At 33.3% G+C, this 18,539-nt stretch overlaps 1 protein-coding gene across 3 annotated transcripts in view; it reads right to left on the bottom strand.

Moving 5' to 3' along the window:
- Nucleotides 1-18,539, bottom strand: part of Tusp (WD40 superfamily protein Tusp) — a 73,652-nt gene that overhangs the window by 384 nt on the left and 54,729 nt on the right. For all 3 annotated transcript variants that reach the window (XM_074173003.1, XM_074173004.1, XM_074173002.1), the window contains 5 exons: nucleotides 16,625-16,872; nucleotides 12,466-12,853; nucleotides 7,373-8,017; nucleotides 4,000-4,190; nucleotides 2,126-2,317 (listed from right to left, as the gene is read on the bottom strand). In XM_074173003.1, coding sequence (XP_074029104.1) covers nucleotides 2,126-2,317; nucleotides 4,000-4,190; nucleotides 7,373-8,017; nucleotides 12,466-12,853; nucleotides 16,625-16,872 — 1,664 coding nt within the window. The remainder of the gene's footprint in view (nucleotides 1-2,125; nucleotides 2,318-3,999; nucleotides 4,191-7,372; nucleotides 8,018-12,465; nucleotides 12,854-16,624; nucleotides 16,873-18,539) is intronic.

Here is an 18,539-nt window from a genome sequence, read left to right as displayed (position 1 = left end):
TTATAATACAAAGAGATTTGCAGACAATTCAAATGAAATTTGATCTGCATGGAACAGATTTGGTTTCAGTTTAACAAGTCTCTCAACCACAGAATATCAAACCACACGAAATATAATATTCTTTGATTACAATAGACAAAACGAAAGCACTGCGATAAACCATTCAATGAATCCCTTCCTGTCTGATCTGTTCATGAGTAGCACATCTGAATTGATACAAAAGGATTTGTTTTTATTGAAAATACTTCTCCTACACCAGAACAAACATACTGTTTTTCGACGCGTGTTTCGCTAACAAAAGTAGCATTATCAGGTGATAGTTCTGGTGTAGAAAAAGCGTTTTCAATATATTCACTTCAGATCAGGGGTTTCAAATTGTACCTATCAAGAATGAGTCCCAAAAGTTTTGTCCGTTTCAATGTCATGTGTATCTGTATTCAGCTGATTAATATATGATGTCGTTGAGCGATTTTTGAACAATTTTCCTCCACGAATTCAAACTGAGCCAAAGCGCTGTCGATGATAGTGTTGATGAACGTACTGCTCGACGTTGGTTTGCAAAATTTCATTCCGGGTATTAAAGCGTCTAATATGAGCCTCGGACTGGTCAAACTACAGTAATCCAGAACTAGGATTTAAGGTCCCTGACTATCCCAAACAGTGCGTGGAATGTCGAAAGAACTGGGTGTAAGATCAACAGAAGAGGTCCGATCCTGCTCCACGACAACACTTGTTCGTACATTTCACAAATCACCATTCAAAAATTGAACGAATTGAGCGTGTAAGTTCTGCCTCAGCCACCCACCTCCCCAGACCTCTCGCCAACCGACTACCATCTTTTCGAACACTTCGCCAATCAGGACTAGGCATGAACGGCTTTCGCCGACTTCATCGCACGAATTATTATGCTGACAGAATTAATCGACTTGTGTCGCTTATTTCATTTGAATTGAATGAGTATTCTTTGACAAATTATAGTTCAAAATAGACTCATGAAAACGGATAAAACTTTTGAAACAACCTATATTTTTTCCATGGAGTGAAATACGATATTTGAATAATGTATTCGCTATTTTCAAGGTTCAGGAATGTAAGGTTTATATTAATGAAATTGGAACGAATTGAAGTGCCAATCATTATTAGATGTATCACTTATTAGAAATATTCACAAGTGTTTTTACTTTGATGGAAAGAATATGACTACTATTTTAGATATTTCGATATTCCTCACTCTGTAAAACAAAAAAGAAGAAAACTCGAAGGTCCCATTAAAGGACCCGGAACAGAACTCGTTGTACCTACTTACTGATCACCGGACGGAACTCGTGTAGGCCCTTTCATACGAACCAAAATGCACTAATGGGAGTATGAATTTTGATTCTTAGAACCATCTGTTCGGAATGTTTTGTCTATATTATTTGAATGAATTAGTTTTGCCACAGTATATATATTCATTAATATTGAGTTTCAATCTTGCTGATATTATTTTTATTGTTATAGGTCCATTGTCTAAGAACTTGTCAACCGATTTAAAATTTGTCACCCGAAGATGATTGCTGATATCAACAATCGAAACTTGAAGTACCTTGGTTTGAAATCTTTTCTTAATATTTTAATCATTCCTTTTCATTTTTGTTTGTCTGTATATTATTGGCAGTACATTTACTGTTTATTGATACAGGTCAATTTCAAATTAAAATAATTTTTTTTCGCGAAGTAATGTTGACATGATTTTTTCATTTTGGGTACCATTTTGTCAGCTCTTTCGAATATTTTGACCCTCGATATTTTTTATTTCAAATCTCCAAACACTTTTTTTGACCTTATCTATCATATTATTGATATTTTCGACACATTCAATCAATCACAATTCCTCACACCGTTCGTTAAATATTCATTGGGCTCCAATAATCAGTCCAAACATCATAATAGAGTGTTTTGGATAGATTTTAGATTATTATCATTATAATAATTATATTGGTAAGCTACACATCATCATACTGGAACGATGAAAATTTCAGGAATCAGATTTAAGTTTTTTGTGATAGTTTTGGAAGGGTTATTCCATCAATGAAAACTATAATTTTTATTCGACAAAACATCAATATTAGAACATTCCACAAACCTGCTTGCCTCGAAATTCGATTTGAAAATTTTTTGCCGATTCTTGAGTTACTCTCCCACCAAAATCTAGTTGGTACACCTGATTATTTTCATTCCACATTGGTGCTTTATTGTGCATAACAAACTCTCTTCTCTGTTGAATCACTGAATTATTGCAGCTGCTCCCATTTGGCTCTATTTTGCCTCTTTTGAGCTGAAAATAAAGAGTATAAACTCGTATTTCTAGAAAAAAACTTCATCTTCAAACAAAAAATCTGTAAAATCATCGAAAGAAAGAAGGGATGTATCAAGTTCAATAAACTCTCCACAAATATGTGTAGATGACGCATAGAAGTTACTTTCGGATATAAAATGGAAGAAAAATTCCCTTAGAAACAATTACTTCCACTTTCGAAATAACTACTTCCATATGAACATCGAATCATAAGATTATCCCTTTTTTCTATTCAGTTCATTTTTCAATTCATTTGTATGTATTCAGATGTATCTGAAAGCCTCAATTCTATTAGGTATATTAGGAACGATACAGTTTTTCTTTTATAAATTTTTGTACATTTAGCGACAATTATAATTTAATAATTTTATGATTAAATCAATATCGAAGTTATTTGGCAAGATATTCTGCTCATAGTACTTCAGACAAAGTAGAACTAAAAATCAGAATCATCTGTAGCGCTGTATTTTATAGGGATGTGTATGTGATGTTTACAGTTGCGTGTGATATGTACCTACGTCTGTTCTACCACTATTCTCAAAGCGCTTGAGGCACTGCAACAAATGTTCCCAAAATATTGATTTGATTTTTATATTTAACACTCAAAGGTTAATTTTCTCACCAAAACATTCTTGAAAAACTTTTGCCTAAACTTCATTAGTCTCATTGAAGTTTATTTCAGTGAAAAATAATAGATACTATCTTTTTTAATCTATCCGTGAATAACAAAAATTGTAATTGACATGGTTAGAAATGATTAATTCAGACAAAGTATCAATATCTGATTAATATGTAATTCTTCAAAGCTGAGATGAATGTAAGAGGAGTAGTTGACCCAATCACAACTGTTCCAAAGATGTGAGAATTTGTAAAGAATTATCCAGTTTTAATATCTCACTAAGTAATACAAAAACTGCTTCATTTGGCATGAATTGTTCTGACAAAAAATCTGTTCTGTTTAAAATCTGTTTTTCCGTTAATCATGTTAAAAATGTTGATATAAATCGTATTCTTCATGAAACTCATTAGTTCAGACTTCCATTGTCTAATATGATATAAAATAACAGGGATTTCAAATAATTTCATATCCTGTTCGTCATGATAGGTGTCGGTCGCTTTTGATCAATCCGTTCTTTCAGAATCTGATATTCAGTTCGGTTGACCACCAAAGGTTGTTTTGCCATATCAAATATTTCTAACGAATAATGCTAATTCCTTAGCCCATTAGTCCCATTAGTCCATATTCAGCTAACATGAACAAACTTGATGGTTTGCCCACTAAAGAGCATGCTACATATAATTTGTCCGTATGAAAAACAAGGTTTGCTCAAATCCAAGACACAAACGGACATTGTTTGACCTTGATACTAATTAATAGTTATTCAAAAAGCCAATATAACTATAAATTGCACAAGTTTAAAATGAGTTGGCACATCTATAGAGACTCATAATATCAATTTATTTTCACTTCGTTCTCATACCTACTCCGTACTGGTAGGAGTAACTGTTCTATGATCAAGGCTATTAGAAAAGAGGGGGTTGGATATACAAGAGTGAAAATTGAGAGTTATATGTATTTTTCAATGCTTATCATTTAGGGATATGAAAAATAGACTGAAACCTATTCTCAGACATACCGAATATACATATAAGTAACTTACTTTTTGTCTTAGTTGTGATTTCTGGAAAGTTTCCAAATCTCTATAATTCATTCCATTGAAAATTTCATCTCCTGATGCATTAACTTCATCATCAGAACTTTCCTGGTTTTTGTTCTTCTTGTTTCTTCTACCCAATAACGGTGAATTCAATAATCTTCTCCTTATAGGAGATGCAGACTGTGGCCTCATTCCTGAAACATAATTATACAATAAAAAGTCACAATAAAATTTCTCGCAAATTATATCCAGAAATAAAACAAAATTATAATTGCGCGTAGTTGTCAAACACTACTTCCACAATTGGAGAAAACAAAATCCGAATCATGGTAGAAATGAACTTGTAGTACCAAACGTTTCATCTGATGCTACGGAAAACATCTTCAGTGATGAATGCACAGGACGTGGTAGTGTCTCGAAGTCTTAGCAACAATTGAGTCAAAGCCTAAACCATTGAATATGTCTGCCGCCGAAGTAAATGAAAAGTTCGGTACTGGTACTATGAGATTATTTTGGCCACGCTCTAACAGCCCGGATTTTGTTATATCTAATCATGACGCTGGCCTTGAAAGCCTAGGTTATAATACTGCTTCCAGAATTTCAACAATTGCCTTATGAACATTCAGTTAAACCCGGCCTCAGTATCGATCGCATTCCCTCGTCTAGAACTTTCTTTGGAATTCCAAGCAATTTTCACAATTGTTTTGGGGGTACTATACATGTGAAAATCAAAAGATTTTGGAACTGAAAAGTTCTATGAAAGACTAAGGCTATTGAAAAAAGTACGTTTCATGAATGGTCGCTCATCTAAATTTTGAGTCCCCAATACAGGGTCTTTTTAATAATTATAACAAAAGTCGTGGAAGTTTACTAAACTGAAAAGTTTTCGGAGTATTGGATGGATGCTTTGTAGCACGCTCGGCACCCAAACCTGCAGTTCTAGCGTGCTTGTGATTTTTATTATTTTTATTATTTTGATTGCAAATTATGTTGCAAAACACAGGGCATTCGTCGAGTCCGACAGCCGAAACATGATACTCCAGCACAGTAACATTATTGCACAATATTCATCTTTTATCCAAAACGAATACTGTTTCTCAACACCATAATTGCAATACTCTTCTCGACATGCATTTCACCGACTAAGTAATCTTAATCTGAAGTCGCCAACTTGGTTCGTGAAACGCGCATCGAGATGAGTAGTGCAGTTCTGGTATTGAGAAACAGTGCTTATTCGGATTTATTTCACAACATGGGTTTAATTTCTACTTTTAATTACCTAATATCCGATGGAATATGTTTATAATTGCATAACACGATAGTCGATACGATAGTCGATAATTATCTTTTTCTTCAGTTCCACAATCTGAATATGTGGGACAATGCGGATGAAATTTCCAAAAACGGTATGCTGAACATGAAAGGTCCTTCAGACTGGGAAAAAATGATTCGACGTTTTCATTCCTTGGCATGCAACCACAAGTTTCCGAATCTAAACGATACGGAAATTCTGCACTATGCAAGGAAGGGTTGCAAACTTAATTATTTAGTAACCTTGGAAATTCACAAGCATAAACATTGCGGGTGCAACCTGTTAAATGACCAAATCGATTTAATTTACTCTCCGGTTTTTAAATTGGCACATGCGCATTGTGAACTGTAAATTTAGGTACTCAATCAAGTACCTGAATGGTATATATTAACGAATGTCATGAATCATTCTTAGTTTATTGTTCAAGTTTGAAAATGTCCATATAGGACGAAACTGCAGTAACGTTAGTTACAAATAAAAGTGGTAAAAAACATAGAAATTTTCATTTCTCTTTTCATCATGATCTTCTACCACATAGTAACGGCTACATCCATCAATTTGTAGAAAATTCTTTATAGAAAAAAATTATAATCGACAAGGAAATCATTATATCAGTGAAAAAACAACAACCTTTTAATTGACCAAATGAATTTATTAGACCTGTCAGAAATGTGAAAAAAATAGTATTCTCAGGGGTATAGATAAAATTATTGAAAAAGTGAATTGTGTTTCTCCAATACAACAAGCACCAAAAGAAAACGTAATGAAATCAATGTATTCAAGTGTAGTTGCTAATAAATTTCCAAATGAATAAAAAACAATCAGCATACTCTTATAATCAAACCAAAATTCGCACAATCCCTAATGGAAACAAGTATGGATTTGAATAAAATATAAATGTATAGGATTTAAAAATAAATGTTAATAAAATTGGAACAACAAATAATGATGGATTGAAAATTATATGTAGAAATGAAGAACACTGTTCAAAACTAGAGAATGTAGTCAACAAGATATTAGAAAATTAGTATAAAACTGATTTTTAAAAACTCATAAACCAGAAAAATTAGACAGTTGAAATGCTACTAGAAAAAAAGATTAATGAAGTAGAACTCAAAAATTTAATTGAAAAATCGAATTCAATTGTAGGTGAGGTTGATATATTTAGAATTCACCATATAAAATATTTGGAAGGTCTAAAACATTTACCGTAGTCGCAGAGGTAAACGAGAATTTTTGAAAAAATATTTGCAGAACAACAGTGAATTGTTTGTTGCTTGGCAAAATTGTATGGTTTTTGAAATACAATCATATTACTTAGTGTTTCAAGCACTCCAGATTCAATCATATCACCAGTAAATGCAGAAAAAATCTCATATGCCCGCGCTGTGGAGGAAGTCATTCTGAGAATACATGAAAAATGAAGTGAAATGTATAAATTGTGAATACTCAAATTCAAAATATGATACACATTTTGGAACGGGACATACAGCATGAGACAAGACTTGCTTGCTACAATTTCGAAGGATTTTCGTCAGTATTCTCAAGTGGAAATCGGCGAGGTGGTAGTGTAGGTATTTTCATAAAGAAAAAATTTGAATATTAAATTCAAAAAAAGGAAAAAATCTACTGACATTCGTTGTTTGGAAATCAAGATACCGAACTGTATTTTGTGTGGCATATAAAATAACCAAAGCCTATAAGTGAAAGTGAGAAGTGACGAACCACTAGGCCACCATGTGCTGATTTCATTACTAATTTCAAATCAAAACCAAGTACTTTTCTCAATCATCAGCCAGATCTGCAATACTCTTCTCGACGCGCGTTTCACCATCAGAATTGGCGTCTTCAGGTGATGGAGAAAACTAATGTTATTTCTAGAGTGGATTTGTACACCGATGAAATAAATGACTGAGTAGGTCAAAGTGAAGTAATCAGGAAAGTCTAACTATGCTCGATTGAAACTCTGATAACTATCGCTAAGTTCAGAAACCTAACATATGGCATACCTCTAGATAAATGTAAATATAATATTGGAACTACCAAAACACAAGTGATTCTTACCTTTCTTGCTAGGTGCGGGAGAGGCAGGAGAACTTCTTGGCAATTTTGGAGAAGAACAAGGAGTTGACTTATTATCATCCTCTCTAAGCCTTGTGATGAGTTTTTCCAAATTTGCCAATGCTTGGGTATGAATCGCAACACCATTTTTCTCAGCATTACTCGCGTTCTGCTGATTGGCATTCATTTTTTTCTGATTATTTCTGCTTCTTCCTTTATCATTGGCAGTGTTGTCGGGTTTTTTTCTCCTCAATAATGGAGAAGAGAAGAATTCTCTTCTAGTTTTCCTTTTGCTGTTCTTATTATTCTCTTCTTGTATCGTCGGTGAATTATTTTGAGAAACAGAGTTTTCGATTGTTTCTATTTCTGGAATGACTCTTTCTGTTCTTCTGAACGCATTAGCATTGGTATCGCTATTTGGGAAAATGTCACTAGAATCCAGACTCTTAGATTTCCCATAACTTTTCAGTTTAGGATTTATATCGCCATTTTTTGGAAGATGCTCTAATTGTTTTGAAGAGGATCGAGTTTGCCTTCGCGACTTAGCTTTCTTGTCTACCAATACTAATCGTTTCGGAATGTCTTTACGCAGCATCAGTAATGAAGCATCGCTCGGGACGAGCTGAGCTTCCATGTTGTCTAAAAAACCTGTTAAAAAAATTAATTATTTAAAATACATCACCACTGAGACAACAAAAATCGCACAATATTATAATGAAACTCATGGTTTCATCAGTTAGGACATTAATAACTTCACAACATAGTATATAGTGAACATTTTTCCCATTTGCAAAGAAACGAAAAAAAAAATGTTTCAATATTCAGAACTCTTCATGATTTTCTATTTGCAGAAATAATTCTCTCAATCAATACACCACGTTGAAATGCACGAAGTTCTTTCCACCTATTTATTTGCGTCAATTTGAGTTTTATTATGATTTCATGGGTTCAAAGGCCTTATAATTTCCACCATTACTATTCATGACAATTTTTTACAGACCAAAGCTTTTCAGAAAAGTTAGAAAATGTTTTCAAACATTTTCGTTTTTATTTATAAAGACAAAACACAAGCATTATAGGAAAATTTTTAAGGCACTCTCAGAGCGGTGTCTGTGCGAAAGTAGCGATTCACATTGGATTTGAATTACCAAATTCATTTGCAAAAACGTTCTCAGGAAGTTTATTCCACATAAACGCAGTTCTCCAGATGAAATGGTTCTCAAAAAGTCAAGTTCGAGGTGTACTGGATCGAACCTCAAAACGATGAGCAGAAACAGTCCGTCGCGTATTTCTGATATGTGTCTCTCTTGGTGGAATCAAATGGGTCAAGTCACTTGAACACTTCCCGTAAAAATATCTATAGAAGAGAGACAAATCTCCAACCCTTCTTCGATGTTCCAGGCTATCAAGGTTGCACGTGATGTTTGCGTCTCCAATCAGGCGAATGGCTCTTTTCTGGATGGAATCCAGCAACTTCAGGGTTTGTTTGGGGGCAGAGCTCCAAACATAAGAACAATACTCGAAAGGTCTGATCTGAGCTGTATAAACCATCAAAAGTTGCTGATGTGTATACAGTTTTCTGGTTCGGAACAGTGTTCCAAGTTTTTGAGAAGAGGCCTTTGCAATTCCAGTGACATGATTGTGCCAAGACACATTGGTGTCCATTTTAACCCCCAACAGACTTATCGAAGCAGAAAGCGGAAAGCTGTCAATTCCTTGGCATCACTGTTTCGGATATTTCGAATCGCATAATTTTCAGATACCTAATTGACACTAAAACCGTCATCACAATAGCATCCATTTTTCTGTGGTTTTGTTCTTAGTCTAAGATCCCAGTAAAAAATAATCTTCCCCGAGCTGGTTAATGGATGAACGTATTTCATATCAAATTATATATGTTAATGAATATATTGCAGGTGGGTTGACTAGAAAATTTCAGTCCAGAATATAATCATTTACAATTTTTTTTAAACATTTCACAGGTTTGGTTGATAGAGAAATTCCATACCAATCGAAAGTATGAAACCTGTAGAATATGCAAACGTTAGGTTGACGAATTTTTTCCCATCACAACTCTTGGGTAGGCAGGTATAAACAGGTAAATCGATACTAGTAACTTGCACAGGTCTGATTAGAGACATAAAGTCAAGTAAAACTAAATATTGTTTCATGGAATACGGTTGTATGCGAAAAATCAGTGCGACGAGAGGTCCCAGCATTGCAGCTTCGTATAGATCGTCCATTGAGTGAAAGAGAGTGCGCATGCTATATTTGTCCGTGAAAATGAAAAGGATAGCGATATATTCGTAAATGGTGTGCATCATTTTGGAGTAGTTCGTCGCTATAGTAAGAAATGAAAAAACGTGATATTATTTACTGTTGTTAAAAATGGCCAAAAAGTATTTTTTGTGTGATTCGGATGATGTCTAATTGATGTTTGTGATGAAACTTCTGAAAACTGTTCATTAAAGGTAGCTTTTTGTAAAATAAAAAATTTTGAATACGATGTTGTTGAGTTGACCAGTGCGTCACTTGTTTGTAGGTCATCACACCACTTGTTATAAAAAGTAAGAAGATTTCAATAATTTTTATGCTAAGAATACCGTAAGTACATAATGACTGAATTTTAAAAATTTTCTTAGCTGATACCTACATACATCTTCTATATTTTTTCATGATGAAGTAAGTGTTTGTAAAATTCCCCTATGATTTTTTTAATTTTCGACACACATAAACTTTTTTCAATTAATTCGAAAAACCTATTGATAAAATAAACAAGAAAATGATCTGATCTCTTTTTTTTATAACATAATTAATGAGGATTTTTTTCATTGAACTATTCAAATCAACAGTTTTTGGAAGTTTCATCATTAAAATCAATTACGCCATCATTCGAATTAAACAAAAAATACTTTTTGGCCATTTTTAACAACAATATATAGTTGCACGTTTTTTCATTTCTTACTATAGCGATAAGCTACTCCAAAATGATGCACACCATTTACGAGTCTATTGCTATCCTTTTCATTTTCACGGACAAATAACATGCGCACTATCTTTCATTCAATGGACGAACTACACAAATATGCAATGCTATGTCCTCTTCTATCGTACGGAATGGGTCGCTGGGACCTCTCTGTCGGACGTATTCACTCGTAGCAATATTTTACTTTTCAAAACTCGGCAACCTGAATTTAGGATTGATTTTTCGCATACAACCCTATACCACCGTGTTTGTATTGAAATAATATGTATTTTAACTTATCTTTAATTCATTAACCAGACCAGTGCAAGTTACTAGTATCGATTTGCTTGTTTATACATGTCTACCCAAGAGTTGTGACGGGAGAAAATTAGTCAACCTAACGTTTGCCTATTCTATCGGCTTCATACTTTCGATTGGGATGGAATTTGTCTATCAACCAAACCAGTGAAATGTTAAAAAAGAATTAATTGTTAATTGATCATATCTTGGAGTGAAATTTTTTAGTCAACCCATTTGAAATATATTTATTAACATATTCAATTAGATATAAACCACTTTTCATCCATTAACCAGCTCCGTAAAAGTCGTTTTATACTGGGATCCCATACTAGCAAGTAATGCAAAAGAGTAACATTCTTGTAGGAATCATCAAGCGGGCTGTCAGTCGAAAACTTTCTGTAAATTAGGTACCTATAGAAGATTCCCTACCCTTCATCCGATATTCCAGATTCCAAAGAATAACCAAATGATGAAATCTTCTGCTGTGTACAACTTTCTAGTTCTAAATACTGTTTCAAGTTTATGATGAGCTATCTGTAACAATTCAAGATATCAGACACATTATACAGGGCGTTTATCAAACACCCTGTATAATATTATTCCTTAGACTATTTCAAGGATATTTTGTCCTCTGATGATTTCTGCTAGGGAGCTTTGTTTCGAAGATACGGGGTGAAAAAAAAATGACAATAACAATTTTGGTAATTTTAAACGTGGCCTAAATAAAAGTATAGCGTACAATTCCCTACAATTCCGATTACTGCAAATGGTTACAGACAATCAATTTGCTGGGTGTAACGCAATCGGAAACAATCCTGGTGTTTTTGAAAGAGTTCGGGAGTCGATGAGGATAAGACTTAATTTTTGAATCTGAGCGAGTGGTAGTCATTTTCAACAGTTCTTGTAGATTAATAAACATCACATGTTATTTTTGGTAATAAATTTTTATTGTCTAAATTCTTTTTCGCACGTATTTTCGAAACAAAGCGCCCTAGCAAAAATCATCAGAGGGCAAAATATCCTTAGAATAGTCCAAGGAATAGTCCCTTGAATTTTTGCTGTATATTTAATAAACACCCTGTATAACCAAACATTAATATGTCGAATTCTGCTCCTTTTACCTTCCTAGAGACAGCTTATGCTTGAGTTCTCTTAGCAAAGAATTAAATTTGGTTATTATTCAATGATGCTGTGTTGAACAACTTGTTGCTGAAAGTACTAGGTATTCAAATGTTAATTCTACACGTATTAATTATGCACTATCTAATGAAAATAACATTTGTGAACCTAGAATTCACACAGGTATTCTATAATTCGTATGAACATTCAACATTTTGATCATTCAGAAGATCATATTTTTTTATGTAAGTTTCGTTTATCCTAATCTTAGTTCGTTTTCAAGATATATAATGATTTTATTATTTTTATTCGTCTGGTATTTTATCATAAAAATAGGATATGATATATTGAAAATTTTTTTGAGCAATTTTTTTAACAATTTCATGTTCTGCAGTTATTTTCATTTAATATCGAGTGGCATGTGTATTCAGATAAAGAAATTTTTGTCAGCGAATATGATCATTGCTAGCTCGTAATCTACCATATGAAGCAGTAAAACATTATATTGGATATGTAGTCAATAAACTACATATGTACGATAGAAGATTTCTTGGAAAACTAATGTTGATGTATTCAAGAGAAAATCATCAATGGCTACTTCCAATGAAGAATTTTTGAGGAATCTGGTGAGCAATAACCATAACTAGAATTATCACATAAGAACTTTGTATTAACTATGAAAATTCGAGGTTCCATTTGGTTCCATACTAACCTACACTACAACTTCGAACCATCGATTCGATCATGAAGGTCGTTGGTGGAGGAAGTCTTCGAGATGTAGACAGTCCTGAAGTAGAAGGATCTTCCCCGATGAAGCTCAATTCTTTAGCTTCATTAGAAACCGATTTCGTTTTCTTAATTTCTACCAAACTTTCTTCCACTTTCTTGTTGCAGATGGATTTGGAGTAGTCACTATTGACCATGGTGGGCGTTGAATTTTCATGTTTTGAGTCAACTATATTAGACTTGACTTGTAAATTGGTTCCAGTATGGTAGTCACAGGCAGAATAGGAGACCAATGTAGAAGCCGGTGGTCGGTCAAAAATTATATCACTTGGAGCGACAGCATTCTTAGGTGATTGTAGCGAAGGTACAGATACCTGGAAAATGAAATGATGCATTGTAAATCTATCCGGGCTAGTGTGTAGTGATCGAATGAAACATGAACCTGGTACGTCAGGTTCCATTCGGCCTACTAGCGCTAATTTTGTGGGAACACATACAGTGTCATCCCCAGAGTATGCACCATATGGGAAACTTATTTATTAAGGGTTTTTCGACAAAAAGTTATTCTTGATAAAAGTTTGTGCATATCCTAAAACTGAACATGCATCAATAAAATACATGTAATACATGTAATATACGAGGAGCCTTCAAATATTTGATTTTGAGACGGGAGTAAAGTCCTCTTATTTTGGAAAATCTCGGGAAATGTTATTCAAAAAAGTTGTTAACCATCAAAAATACATCTATATTTGAAGTAATGGCCATCTAAGTGGAGTTTAATTTTTTACCAATTTTTTGACATCGGGAGTACGAAAAGAAATTTGCTAAAACGATAAATAGACATCATCCTGTATACGACGGTTTATTTAAAAAGCCTATATTACGAATTTCACAACTATGGTGTTAACCACGGTCAATTTTTTTGAAGAGTAAAATAATTTTCCAAGTTTTTGATGCAGTTATTTTTATTTTTTTCAACACCGAAAATTACACAAAATTATACAGTATCGTAACGAGAACTTGATATTCAATAATATCAAATCACATATATTTTAAAATGAGTATCCCGAGTTAGCAGATGTCTATGGTGAATAAAAAAAAACGTCATTTTCTGCTTTTGGAGCGGAAAAAAAGTATAATATCAAAACAATATCACTAATTCTGACAATCCTGGTAAAACTGCCGGAAATTAATATCTGAATAGAATAATAGACATAAAAATGAACAAAAAAATATCATAATTTGTCACAATCATGAGAGAGTGGAAGATCGGACATTGTATCCAACTTTTTCAAAAATGTTTTCAAAAATGCTCCACTGGAACTCAGAAATAAACTCTCTGTTCCTAATATAACTAACGTAACGCATGAAATTCAAACTCATACTTTTTTCTTGAGGCCGTACTTGCCGAATGAACTGTTAGTTTTATTGAGGAACAAGCTCAAAAATAAATCTTCATCAGGGCCCGTCAGTCAGGCTTCGTCAGTTCGAACGAACGATTTCAACGATCTAGTAGACAGCATTGATTCCTTACGGCATTTTCTGTGACCTGGGTTGATATTCTCACATCGAAGTTATACAATTATGGTATTAGAGGTGTTTTTCCCAGTTAGATTGAGTCTTTCATTAAATACCGTTCACAGTTTCACAGTTTGAAATATTTTAGTAACAACTCGCTTCAGAACATCAAATCTTCTGAGGTTCGAATTGATATGAGTGTTCCGCAGGGCTATGTCTTAGGTCCGGTTCTCTTCATTTTATACAATAATGAAATAACGATATCGCTTCCAAACGTTGGACTTATAATTTATGCCGATGATACCTCTTTACTTATATCTCACAAAAATCTCGATACCTTGAAAGAAACTTGTGAATCTACCTTAAAACAACTAGTTGCTTGGTTTAATGAAATTCGTCTGTATTTCAACGCTTTAAAAACAAATTCAATACTGTTCCACCCAAAAAAGAAGGAACATGAAAAATTAGATATATTCCTGAATAACACCCAATTATCCGTCCATGAAGACTGTAAATTTTTCGGTATTTTCATTGATTCACGCTTGGACTGGAAAGAACACTGTCAGTTTTTGTGCTCTAAGCTCTCATGGATCTTCTATATGTTTAAAAATCTCAAACACGTATTGACTCCACAGCAACTGATAAATTTGTATTATGCACAAGTGAAAGGCCGGCTCAGGTATGGAACGTGTTTGTGGGGAGACTCTTCTCACTCGCAGAAAGTTTTTAATTTTTCAAAAAAAAAATCATAAGATGTATAGCTGATGTCAAAAGTGACTATTCATGTCGTAATCTCTTAAAAAATGACATTTCCACCTGTACGGGTCTGTATGTGTTTGAAATTTGTGTATTCGTTTTCAAAAATAAGCATTCTTTTTTATGCAATGGAGACTTCCACTCTTATAACACCCATCGTAACAATGATCTGCGACTGCCACTGTCCAGGGTTGATGTTACATATAAAGCTCCAAGTAGAATCGGAGTGAAATTTTTCAATAAATTACCTGATACCCTCAAAGGTCTGGAACATGAGAATACATTCAAAAAATATTTAAAACTTTATTTAGTTGAAAAATGTTTATACTCCATGAATGAATACTTCCAAACAACTAACCAACCATGTACCTGATTAGTCATCTTATGTGTGATAATTTATATTCACTTATATTTTTATATACTGAATATATACTCTTTATATATCATTTTTAACCTGACTCTTTACTATACATATTTAGCTATATATGTCTTGTATCTTATCTACCTGACTGTTCTTATACAATATTATATTGTCGTGAAGAAATAAAATTGATGTGATTTGATTTGATAACATCAAAATAAAATAGGTATTTCTGAACAAACTCATTGATTTTCTGGAGATTTTCTTGTCCGAAATAATCCCCCAGAATAATCTCCAGAAAATCAATGAGTTTGTTCCAAAATACTTATTTTATTTTGATGTTTTGTGATTTGATATTATTGATTATCAAATTCTTGTTACAATACTGTATAGTTTTGAGTAATTTTCGGTGTTAACAAAAATAAAAATAACTTTGCACCAAAAACTTTGAAAATTATTTCACTTTTCAAAATAATTGACCGCGGTTAACACCATAGTTGTGTAATTCGTAATATTACAGGCTTTCGAAATAAACCGCCATATACAGGATGCTGTCTATTTATCGTTTTAGCAATTTTTTTCCTAGTCCCCATTTTGAAAAAATGATTAAAAAAATGAAACTTCACCAAGATAGTCATGACTTCAAATCTAGATGTAATTTTCAATGCTGAACAACTTTTATAAATAACATTTCCCGAGATTTTTCAAAATGAAAGTACTTTACTCTTGTCTCAAAATCAAATATTTGAAAGCTCCTTGTATATTACGTGTGTTTTATTGTATTTTGTTAGTGCATATTCAGTTTCAAGAGATGCACAAGCGTTTATCACGATTGACTTTTTGTCGAAAATCCCTTAATAAAGAAGTTTCCCATATGGTGCATAATTTGGGAATGACACTGTATATCATATCAATTCAAAATATTACACTTTCATATCACTCCAACACTACTTTCATTTCCAAATCATATCCTTACGCTAAAGAAAAGGATTGATCCTATATATATGCATATTATATGCATCATTAGGAAATGTGTAATGGAAAAATATGAAGAAATGATCATTTCATACTAATATACTGAAAATGTGTAGAACAGCATTTCTTAAAAAGAACCAAATTGCATTTTCAGAAATCTATAAAGAATTCACATAGACCAAAAATTTGTATACGTTTAGCTTCAATCCATAGCAATAAAATTTATTATCAATTCTAGTGAATATTACAATATTACTGGAGATTTTTCCCAACACAAAACCGTTATTTCAACACCTCGACACGTGTTTCGATCACCAACTGATCATCTTCAACAGGAAGATTTAAACTGAGTTTAATCTTCCTTTTGAAGATGATCACTTGGTGATCAAAACACGTGTCAAGGTGTTAAAATAACGGTTTCGTCTTGAAATAAAAACTCCTGTAATATTCATTACTACGCTAAAGATTCCAAACAGTGCAGAAGTGTCTTCATCATACGTGGGTCACACTGTATATATTTTTCCAACAGACTTACCTCACAACAAAGCGGAGAAATGGCATGACGCTGGCTTCCCGTATTTTGACCACCGTTTTGGATGAACTGACCGATGAAACTGGTATTTTGTGAACTATTAGGACGCAAGTTCAGTTGTGCAGCAATATTTGTGCTACAGGAGGCTTGAGGACGGATATCGTTACTAACACTAAATAATTTACTTATTTCTACATGTGACTTGTTATCTTCGTAAGGCGATGACTTCGTGGGGGATGTATTCGAAGTTTCTGGAAATAACATAAAATATTCAGAACATAACAGAAATTATTCAGAAAATTACATTCAGAAAGGTACTAACAGGAGATATTTCAACATATTTATGGCAGTTTCCAAAAGTATTTTCTAAAGAAGAAATTTCAATATCGCAATGTTGATGATTGAATATTATTTCATCATCCATCGTTTTCATATTGATATTTCAATATTTATAGTGCCGTTCCACGCAAAATACTTTGAAAAATCTAACACTCGAAAATAACTTTCATTCTTTTCTATCATATTCAATGATCTGTTTTCCTAATCACTCTTCAGATATACCATCTAGAGGAATGATATCACTTTGACAGTGAAAAATTGAGTTTTCCACAGTAGCTCACATATTTTTCAATACCTATAACATAGGAAAGTTAGTGAAAAAATATGCTCTAGCCCCTAAAAATTACTCGGGAGCTAAAACTCCTTCCAATCCCTCTTGGGAGTTCTGTATAACGGGTAAATGAGTTTGCGGTGGTTTCTAGGTTGTACTTCATATTCAAGAGCCTAAAAATTGTTGAAAGCTCACACTTGTTCCCGTTTTTTGCGATCAACTCAAAAGGTACGCCATCCTATAGAAAAGACCATTCCGGGTCTAAAAGCCTTTGAAACTATGCCGTTCAGCCACCGTTCAGCCGTTCAGCCACAATCGTCCGTCAAAGATAGGTAATTTTAACAAACTTCATTAAAAAAGTGACAGCTTCCAATAGTTGCGATGATTGACAAATATCATAATACTGAAGTTGTAGGAAATTCAATTCTGAATCAGAAACTCTTGAAATTCGCCTGCTCCAATGTTGAGATATGAATTTTAAATCAAAAAAGGTCATAGCGTATAATTTCCGCTTGAGCAGCCCAATGATGAAAACTTCGTCTGAACTCTTTTAACTTTCTATCATGTTTTTCAAGTACAACCATTTCAAATAATTCAGGGCAAATTATATCATCATATATTCATAACTATATTCACTGAGTTACTGATTTTTTGGGAGTAGTAGATCATAACATGTCACATAATTAAGTTCGTTGCTCTTCGATAAAAATGAAGTGTGTCTAAACAGTGTGGAATTAGTTGAAACACCCAAAGAGCCTAGTGATGCCTTTTCATTTTCGCATTCCAGACAATCATCATTTGCCCAATGGCAATTCCGTAATGATGAAAAATTTTTTGACGTTGGTATCAGGAGAAATTTTGGAATGGTTTGATAATCATTCAGAAAACCGGTAATGATCTACATTTTCCATATTATGCAAGAATATTTGAAATCTGAATGAATAGCTAGTAAGAAAGTTTTTGATAATATCATAGCAATCTCCTCATATATCACAGTCAATTTCACCACATTCTCCTTGCAGAGATCAGTATGTGAACTATTAATTTTTTTGAAATACTTTTCGGACTTTTTCTAAGGGAAAATATATTTAGATTTTATTCAAAGTATATAAGCCGTTTTTTTTTAGCTGATATCACTGTTGATATATCGGAAACGGTAGGTCTTAGAAGAACGGTTTAATGAAACAGAAGTGTATTTTTTAAAAATGCAACATAATGGTATTCTCAGATCGATAAAATCAACAACGGTTTTTGAGATATTTGCGAAAAACTGAAAATGACAGATTTTATTTTTTTGCTCTACCGCCT

The sequence above is a fragment of the Leptinotarsa decemlineata genome, unplaced genomic scaffold (genome assembly GCF_025532065.1).
Source record: "Leptinotarsa decemlineata unplaced genomic scaffold, Ldec_3_MD MMD2_tig00000199_RagTag_RagTag, whole genome shotgun sequence".
Taxonomy (NCBI): domain Eukaryota; kingdom Metazoa; phylum Arthropoda; class Insecta; order Coleoptera; family Chrysomelidae; genus Leptinotarsa; species Leptinotarsa decemlineata.
This window is presented reverse-complemented; position numbering and strand designations above follow the sequence as displayed.